Source organism: Gavialis gangeticus, unplaced genomic scaffold (genome assembly GCF_001723915.1).
Source record: "Gavialis gangeticus isolate Ggan-Ray unplaced genomic scaffold, GavGan_comp1, whole genome shotgun sequence".
NCBI lineage: Eukaryota > Metazoa > Chordata > Crocodylia > Gavialidae > Gavialis > Gavialis gangeticus.
Window position 1 is genome coordinate 50,714,871 of NW_017729026.1, and position 9,068 is coordinate 50,723,938.

Genomic DNA, 9,068 nt, shown 5'->3' on the forward strand with positions numbered 1-9,068 from the left:
GATCGCTCATAGAGCTGTGCCAGGGGCCCCGCAATAACCCCAGCTAGCTCCCTCAACACCCTGGGGTGGAGAGCATCCGGACCCGCTGACTTGAACGCGTCCAGCCCCTCCAGAAGCTCTCTAACCCGGTCCTCCCCAACCTGAGGCCTGAAGGCAATCCCCTCGAGTCCGGCTTCTATCACAGCAGGGAAGTCCCGGTCCCTGCACAAGAAAATGGAGGTGAAGAATTGGTTAAAGAGGTCCGCTTTCTCCTCTGACGCAACCACCAGATTGCTCAGCGTATCCTGCAGGGGTCCCACATTACCCGGCGCCTTCTTCATCCTCCCAATATATTTGAAAAAGGACTTTTTGTTAGTATCGGAGGGATGAAGGAGAAGTGTATTTTAACCTCTTCAAGGCAAGGAGGACCTAGAACCCAGGTCTCCTGTTTCCTTTGTGAGTGCTCTAGCAACTAGTTTATTGCATTAAAAAAGCAAACACCACTGTCAACTTCTTAAAAGAAAAGTGTGGGCTGGTAGTCTGTATCAAAAGGATGATTTGGGTTAAGTGTATGCAGCAGTTTTGCAGCGTGAATTCATGTAGTCTCATTTAGGCACTTGAGTATTGCAGGGAGGCAAGAGGTCTGATGTACTTGTCTCTTCAGTGTTTCCTATTAGTTGAGATAAGTGCCCCTGTCATGACCTTCCCCCCTCTGCCCACTTGCTCATATTTTTGTTCCTGTGAATCTCAATCCTTGTTGCCTATTGCTCCCCATTCACTGTGTAGGAAAAGTAGGGTGTTTTTACACATTCTCTGGGGGCAAGCAGGGGGCGCTTTAATTAGAGCAGCTCTGAGAGTCTCCCCACACTTCAGAATGGTGGTGGTGGCACTTTATAGTTTCATAGTTTCATAGTTTCTAGGGTCGGAAGGGACCTGAGCAGATCATCTAGTCCGACCCCCTGCCATGGCAGGAAGAGCACTGGGGTCAAATGACCCCAATAAGGTGGTCATCCAACCTCCTCTTAAAAACCCCCAGGGTGGGAGCCTGCACCACCTCACTTGGAAGCTGGTTCCAGACCCTAGCCGCCCTGACCGTGAAGTAGCGCCTCCTGATGTCCAACTTAAACCTTCCCTCCGCCAGCTTGTGACCATTGTTCCTGGTCACTCCTTGCGGCGCTCGGGGGAACAGGGACTCCCCCAGCGCCTGCTGATCCCCCCTAACCAGTTTATAACAGGCCACAAGATCCCCCCTCAGCCTTCTCTTTTGAAGGCTGAACAGGTTCAGGTCCCGCAACCTTTCCTCATAGGACCTACCCTGCTGTCCCTTGATCATACGAGTGGCCCTCCTCTGGACCCTCTCGATGCTGTCCACATCCCTCTTAAAGTGCGGCGCCCAGAACTGGACGCAGTACTCCAGCTGCGGCCTGACCAGTGCCGCATAGAGGGGGAGGATCACCTCCTTGGACCTGCTCGAGATGCATCTGTGGATGCACGACAAGGTGCAGTTGGCCTTCCTAGCCGCCTCCCCACATTGCCGACTCATGTTCATCTTGGAGTCAATAATGACTCCCAGATCCTTTTCCACCTCCGTGCTGACAAGAGGGGAGTTCCCCAGCCTGTATGTGTGGTGCCGATTGTTCCTCCCCAGGTGCATCACCTTACACTTGTCCGTGTTAAACCCCATCCTGTTCTCCTCCGCCCATCCTTGTAACCTATCTAGGTCTAACTGTAGCCTGTTGCTCCCCTCAATTGTGCCCACTTCCCCCCACATCTTAGTGTCATCAGCAAACTTGAACAGGGTGCTTTGCACCCCCTCGTCCAAATCACTGATGAAGATATTGAACAGTGCAGGCCCAAGGACCGAGCCCTGTGGGACCCCACTTCCCACGTCCTTCCAGGTTGAGAAGGACCCATCCAGTACCACCCTCTGGGTGCGACTCTCTTTAACTAAAGCTTGTCGAATGAGCTTTAGTTAAAGCACTCATGCCACCATTTTGAAGCACAGGAACACTGATACATAAGATGTATGTACTAAATAGTGCACTCCAGCAGATGTGGAGGCTGGCTGAAATGTGCTAATTAGCATGCTCCAGCAGACTATTAATCTATCGATACATAATCAGAGCTGGGCGGAGCAGCCTTCTTGCATGTTTACATGCACCCTTAAGGCCTAACATGGTTTTATGAATTTTAAGCCAGTTGCCTATAGTGAAGCATGGCAATGCTGAGTGCTACCAGACCCAAGCCCATTTTGTAATTGTCCCTAGTCATATGTACAGTTGCACTGAAGTCGATAGGTCCCTTCTCAATGACTTCAATGGGACTACTTATGTAGTAGGACTCCTGCTGAAATGAGAATGATTTGCAGGATCTGACCATAAGGAAGGAACCCATACTTTCCTCAGTTATGTGGTTGTGTACTGTCTTTTGGCTAAAATGGGTTACATCTGTGCAACTGAAATCAGAAGTGGGGCCAGCTGGGCTGCATTGCTAGACTTCCTGAGAACCTTGGAAACCAGTTGTTAGAGCCAGTATCAATTGCCGCTCTTCAGCAATCACAGAACCTTTGAATTCAATTCATTGTTACCATGGTTTTTGAGCTTCTTGAGGCCACTTGTTCTCACTAACTCCAATATCCACATAGATGGTGAATCCCAACTGTCAGTTGATAACAATTATTGTGGTCTTGAGACTATCCCAGATTGTTTCCAACTCACTCATAAAGCAGGTAATGTTCTAGTTGCAGGGCTGAACTTGTGTGATGAAAGTTGTCATGGACTGAGTATTCCTTCCTGCACTTCGAGGTTATAACACATTGCTCCTAACGGGATCAAGGTTTCTTTGTTCTTGTAGATTAATAGAACTACAGAATTTTCAGTGATCTCTGTAGGGAAAAAAAAATATTTTTCCAGTGAGGCCCTCTTTTGTGAGTAATTTATTGTTGTTGATAAGGTGTCCTCTAGATGTTCTCTCCACCAGCCATAGCCTTACATGTTACTTTGGTTCATGAATAACCTTTGAAAAATGAAATGACCAGGAAGATGAGTGGAGTGTTTGTGGTGAAATCATTGGCTAAAGCTGATTGATTTCACAATAAAGATTTTTAAAATTCTGATGTAGTGTCTGCACATCAAGCTAACGACTGGCACTTGTCCTCCACCAATTTCAGAGAAAGGAGTTTGAGATAGAGGAGCTCAACCTACACTCAGTGTCAAGTCAGACTCCCACCTATGCTGAGGGAATATCTCATTTTGAAGATATAACCATTAGGATGTGGAGCAAAGTGTCAGCATTTGTAAGGACCATATAGCATCTTGAGCTGGCAAACTTTCTGAGAGTTTCTCTGAAATGCTTTTCATATGGAAAATTTATGTCATGTCAGTGCATTGGGTCCATTTTCTTCCTGACTGGTAAAACAGAATACTGTGATCACTCTCGGTAGAAATCAAAGGTGCCTGTACACAGACATGGAAGTTGCTCCAACATGCTGTAATTACAGCACATCAGAGCAGACTCGATTACTTGAGCCTGCTGGAGTGTGGCAATTACCATGCTCCAGCAACCTCCTGTGTCTTATGTATCAATCCCCCACACTTAAAAATGGCAGTGGGGGTGCTTGAACTAAAGCTTGTTGAATGGGCTTCAGTTCAAGCATCCCCACTGCCATTTTTCATAGATTCCATAGGCATTAGGGCTGGAAGAGACCTTATGAAATCATCAGGACCAGCCCTCTGCCCAAGGGGCAGGAAGCCAGCTGGGGTCAGACCACCCCAGCAAGATAAGCATCCAAGCGTTTCTTAAAGGTATCCAGAGTGGGTGCTTGCAGCACTTCTGTGTGGAGTCTAGTCCAGACTCTGGAGACTTGGATGATAAAGAAGTTTTTCCTTATGTCCAATTTAAAATGGTCTTCCAGAAGCTTGTGACCGTTAGACCTTGTCTTCCCTTGGTGTGCCCTGGTGAACAGACATTCTCCCAGATCCTGATGCACACCCCTTGTGTATAAGCTGCCACCAAGTCACCCACCCCTGAGCCTGCACTTCTCCAGGCTGAAGAGTCCCATGCCTCTCAGGCTCTCCTCATAAGGCCTGTTCTCTTGACTTCTAATCATGCGCATGGCTCTTCTCTGGACTCTCTCAAGCTTCTCCACATCCTTTCTAAAGTTTTTAAGCACAGGAATGCTGATACATGAGACATGGCAGTGCTTTAATTGAAGTGGCTTTCAGAGCCACTCTAATTAACAAGCCACCCCCAGCCCCAGAGTACTTGTAAAAGTGCCCTAACAGCAAGAAGAGAAGGATTATTTCAAACAGGCTTTAAAGAAGCAGCGATATTGCATCTGTCCAAGAGACTTTTGCTTAGTTGTGAACTGGCCAGTTACTGTCCACCATGCAGTCTTCACTTTTGGAGAAAAAAGTTGTAGTGTGACAACACACACAATATCTGCATGTCTTTGGTATCTTTGACCCACCTCAATCTGTTTGGAAACCTGAGTTTGGCCACGAGACTGAACTGGTTGTGCTGATCAATTATCTCCTCTTGGCAGCAAATAAAGATCAAGTGTCCATGACTGTACTATTAGATCTGTTAGCTGCCTTCAATACCATTAATCACAGGATGTTATTGACTCACACGCAGACCCAAGCAGAAATAGATAAAATTGATTTTATGTAGCTTCAGAGAGAGGCTACAGATAGGACTTGAAGGCAATTCTCCTGCTCCCCGCAAGGCACTCAGAAAGTGAGGGGGTAGTAACTTCTTCAATTAGGGGCTTGATAGGAAGGTTAATGAGAGAGAGGTGGTGATACTTTCAGTGTGAAAATGATGCACAGAGCTGGGTAACTTTCATCTAGTTCATTGACTGCTGCCAAGTGTCTGAACCAAAGTCTGGTAGGGAGGGGGACACTTATGAGAGAAAGCTCTGAAACTCATTCCAGCTGAGATGAAGATGTGTCAGAGAAGATGAAGGTAGTAACGTTTTGTCCCTACCTCTGCATCAGAGAGGAGGGAGCCCACAGCCTAAGGTGCTTTAGTGGTGCAGCGTGTGGAGCTCATGGCCAGGAAGATAAGAGTGAATCATGGTGCCTGGGTATGTGGTGCAACAGGGGGTGCAGGAAACAGCAGCAGGAACTCCTGGGCACATGGTGCAGCAGGGGAGGTGCAGCGTTTAGTAAGGGAGTGTAGGGAGGATAGACATGCAATTTCTGGGTCCTATGGTCTCCACTGGTGCAGGTCAAGAGATGTGCAGCACCCTTGGCCACTTAGAAGTTGGATGGCCCTGAATTAAGTTATGTTCCAGAGTGGCTATCCTTTGTCTGCATTAGTGGTTTACATAATTGTTAAACAGAGACAGCAATAGGTGTGACTTTGGTACTTCATTTGACATTTGTAAGATATGTGTCCATTACTGATACCTCACACACACAGCAAAAAATTCATTTTCCCAATGGTCCTGTCACATCTGCTAATAAATACAATCTCACTAATTTATTGTCTCTTTCATCTAAAACTCACCATATGATAAAATTCCAACTGGTGTACAAAGTCAGACCAATGCTGAATGCTTTTTGATAAAGCCACCCAGAAAGTAGCCCTAGACAAAAGAAGGAATTAGACCCAGAGAATATATACTTATTACTGGCAGGTTTATATTGTTCTTCTCTAGTCTTTTACAGACATTTGTATCAAACTGTATTTGCTGAAATGGTGAAATAGATTGTATGTAGTAGCACCTCTACTTTGGGATATCATGTGTGCACTATAGGCAGCAAGCAAAAGACTGATGAATGTGCCTGTGCAACTTTTAACATGCCAGTGATAGGTGTAAAGTGGTCCACAAAGTGTGTTCATTATATACAAAATGGCATTCCAAAGAACATGTTACTTTCAACAATATTGAGTTTCTTTGTTTTTGTAAATTATATTTATTTCCTTGGAAGGTCTGGCATAAAGGTTACAGGTACTGTTATGCCAAACATTTAGAGATGCCAGGCAAATGCTTTTTACTGTTTTCCTTCTTAATAATCCCATCCAGTTGAGGAAGAGAGCAGCCCTCCAGGAGAAAATCACCAAGCTGGACTCTATTCCCCTTTTTGCACACAATATTGAAAAAACAGCAAAGGGAGAGAAGTGATTGCACTCTGCTTAAAAGAACTTCAAATGTGGTTCCCGCTGACTATCTATATGTTGTAGAAGTGACACAACTGAAACTGTAGAGCATGAATATGTGATGAATAATTTGCCAAAGGGTTTTTTGCTTATTAAAGGAGAAACCATTTTAGATTGCAATGTATGCTTGTAATGTATGAAGAAGGTAATTATTAAGGAGTAGTTGGGGAAATGGAATGGAATTGATTAGCTAGACTACAGTATTTTGCAATGTAAAGTCATTTTCACTAAGTCCCCCCACCCCCCTCCCCTGCAAGGGAATACATGCAGGCCCAGTCTTGCACATTCTTCCTGCAGCAGTCCTGTAGACCTCAGTGGGCCCAGGACTATGATCCAAAGTAGTGATTTGCAACATCTTATTTCCTTTTATTAAATAAACCCAACAACCAGTTTGGCCTGTGAATCTCAATTGCAATTGTTTGTTGAAACTGAAAGTGACCAAGTTAACTTTCATATTGCACACCCTTAGGATATGGTCAGCTACTGAAAATGAAATCTTGATCACTCTAATGACATCAGTATTACCCAATGTCTCATGGTAAGAAATACCAAATCTAGTTGAAATTTTAAATTTATAATGACTTAAATCTTCCATTTAGGAGTAGACCAGCCCATGTTTAAGTCCTCTGGCTTAATGAAGTCAAGGGGAGTTTAGTCATTGATTTCAGCAGGACCAGGGTTTTCATACACTGTCTCTTGGAAGAAACCTGGAAAAGAATGGAGATCTACTGGGATGAGATATAATCCATTTAAGATCAATCAGGATGACACAATATACTTAACAAACATCAATGATTGAAGCCCTCAAGTGATGAATCATCTGTTACTGATCACTGTTTTCACTCGGGTGGGGGAGGAAAGCAATTCAATCATAGAAATGGCTTGATATGAAAGCTCAAGGAATTCTGGTTTATTAATGCATCTGGCCAAATCTCCAGCTGCACTCTGGTTCCAACTGCAGCCTGGCTTAGATGTAAGACTAATAAGGAGTAACTCACACTAGTCAGCTTTAGAGGGAAGGCCACCTGATGCTACTTGCCATTGACACTCTACGTCCTATTGCAGAAAGAGGTGGTGGGGTGGCGGAGGGGCTGCTCTCCTCTCTGTGTTTGTTTTCTGAGCCGGAGCCATTCCTGGAGTCAGAACTGTCCAAGTCGCTGGCCAGGTGGTTCTGAGATAACACCTCAGACAGAAAGCTGGACTGGTGGTTGCCCTGATAGTGCCCACTGTCTGGAGAGTCACAGCAAACCTCCCCAAGGTCCTTGCAGCTGCTCACCCAGTTGTGTTTGTGAAGGGCATTGTGGATGGCTTGGGGGATCTCCATCTGGCTGGCACTACAGGGGGGCTTAGCCAAATAAATAGGTTTCCTGGGCTGCTTCTGGGTATGCTGCTCACTTTCTGAGCAGTCCTCACAGCCCAAGCGGGGCTGCTTCTGGGTGTCCCTGCTGCTGGAGGAAGGCTCTCGCTGCTGGTCATTGTGGTGCTGTCCCACGTGCTGATTCGGGAGCTGTCTCTGCTCCTGGTGACTTGCTAGAGAGTGGGCCAAGTGTCTGTAGGGGCGGTGGCACTGTCCGTGGTGCTGGTCGCCCCTGTTTCTCTCCATGCTGCACTGCTGTTGCTCGGCACCCATCCTCACTGCAAACAAGCCCTGATCAGCAGACACCTGGAGCACTTTGTATCCTTGTTGTAGGGGAAGGTAAAGTGGTAGCCCCACCTGCTGGTCTGGCAAAAGTGCATAGCCGCTTTGCGGGGAGGAGTTGCTAAGGATGCAAACTTGATGGACCACTGAGTTCTTCTGGGACTCATAAATGCTTGTCTGTTCCTCAGTGATGCCTCCTTGCCTCCTCTGGTTTCCAGGAAGAGTTTTCTTTATCTTCTTGATGCCCAGATGGATAATCTCCAGGATGTTCAAGAACAGGGAGACGGCAGCAATACCATGCATGAAAACCATAAAGATGGTTTTCTCTGTTGGTCTGGACACAAAACAATCCACTGTGTTAGGGCAGGGAGGCTGAGTACATTTGTAAAGAGGGTACATTTGAAACCCATATAAAAGATACTGGCCTATCATAAAACCCACTTCTAACACTGACCGGGTCAAGATATGCAAGACATAAGTGCGCAGGAGGGACCCTCTCAATGGTGCCTTGTTCACTTTCTTTTGGTCTTCTAACTTCCTCAGCTCCCTCTCCATTCTCTTGTGCTCTTCCAAGACAGGGTCTGCATCATCTAACTGGGCTCTGAGATGGGCTTTCTGTTGCTGCTTCTCTTTCTCAAGGGCCCTTACCCTGTAAAGTGCATGCCCCATGTAAATGAGGGATGGGGATGAGACAAAGATAATTTGCAACACCCAATATCTGATCAGAGAGATAGGGAAAGCTTTATCATAACAGATGTTGCTGCAGCCAGGTTGCTCAGTGTTACAAATGAACTCAGATTGCTCATCATCCCAGACATCTTCTGCAGCCACTCCCAGCACCAGCATCCGGAATATGAACAGGATGGTGAGCCAGATTTTGCCCACAATGGTGGAGTGGATATGCACTTCTTCGAGGATGCTGCCCAGCAAGTTCCAATCCCCCATGATCAGAGGTTCATGTCTGAAATGGAAAGTCTCATGTTGTTATAGCAGCCCATGGTAAACTGCATTTCAATAGGAACTTACTTTTTGGGCTATTTTTAACTATTTTTCCTTAATTCTTTATGAGTACTGATAGGAGAAAAGATTGTAAAAGTTCAGCACTACTTCCTAATCAATGGCTCATTAAACACACACAAAAGCTAAGATCTTGCTAAAAAGCAGGCTGAGATGAGGAAGATCATCCTCAGATGAGAGAGGATGATTTCAGCTATGATCTTTGACTCTGCCTCCTCACCTATGGGCTTACATTAATTACATCATTACTTTTGTTTAAGCACTCAAT

The 9,068-nt window shown here is 45.7% G+C and overlaps 1 protein-coding gene across 1 annotated transcript; it reads right to left on the minus strand.

Annotated features, from left to right (window-relative positions):
• Window positions 1-7,153: 7,153 nt before the first annotated feature.
• Window positions 7,154-8,728, minus strand: GJA10 (gap junction protein alpha 10). Its single transcript, XM_019520236.1, has one exon. It carries the CDS (start codon window positions 8,726-8,728, stop codon window positions 7,154-7,156), a length of 1,575 nt encoding a protein of 524 aa, XP_019375781.1.
• Window positions 8,729-9,068: the final 340 nt, after the last annotated feature.

What these genes read in the sequence shown, in the direction of transcription:
- GJA10 (XM_019520236.1), bottom strand. Translation starts at nt 8,728, where the DNA reads ATGGGGGATTGGAACTTGCTGGGCAGCATCCTCGAAGAAGTGCATATC.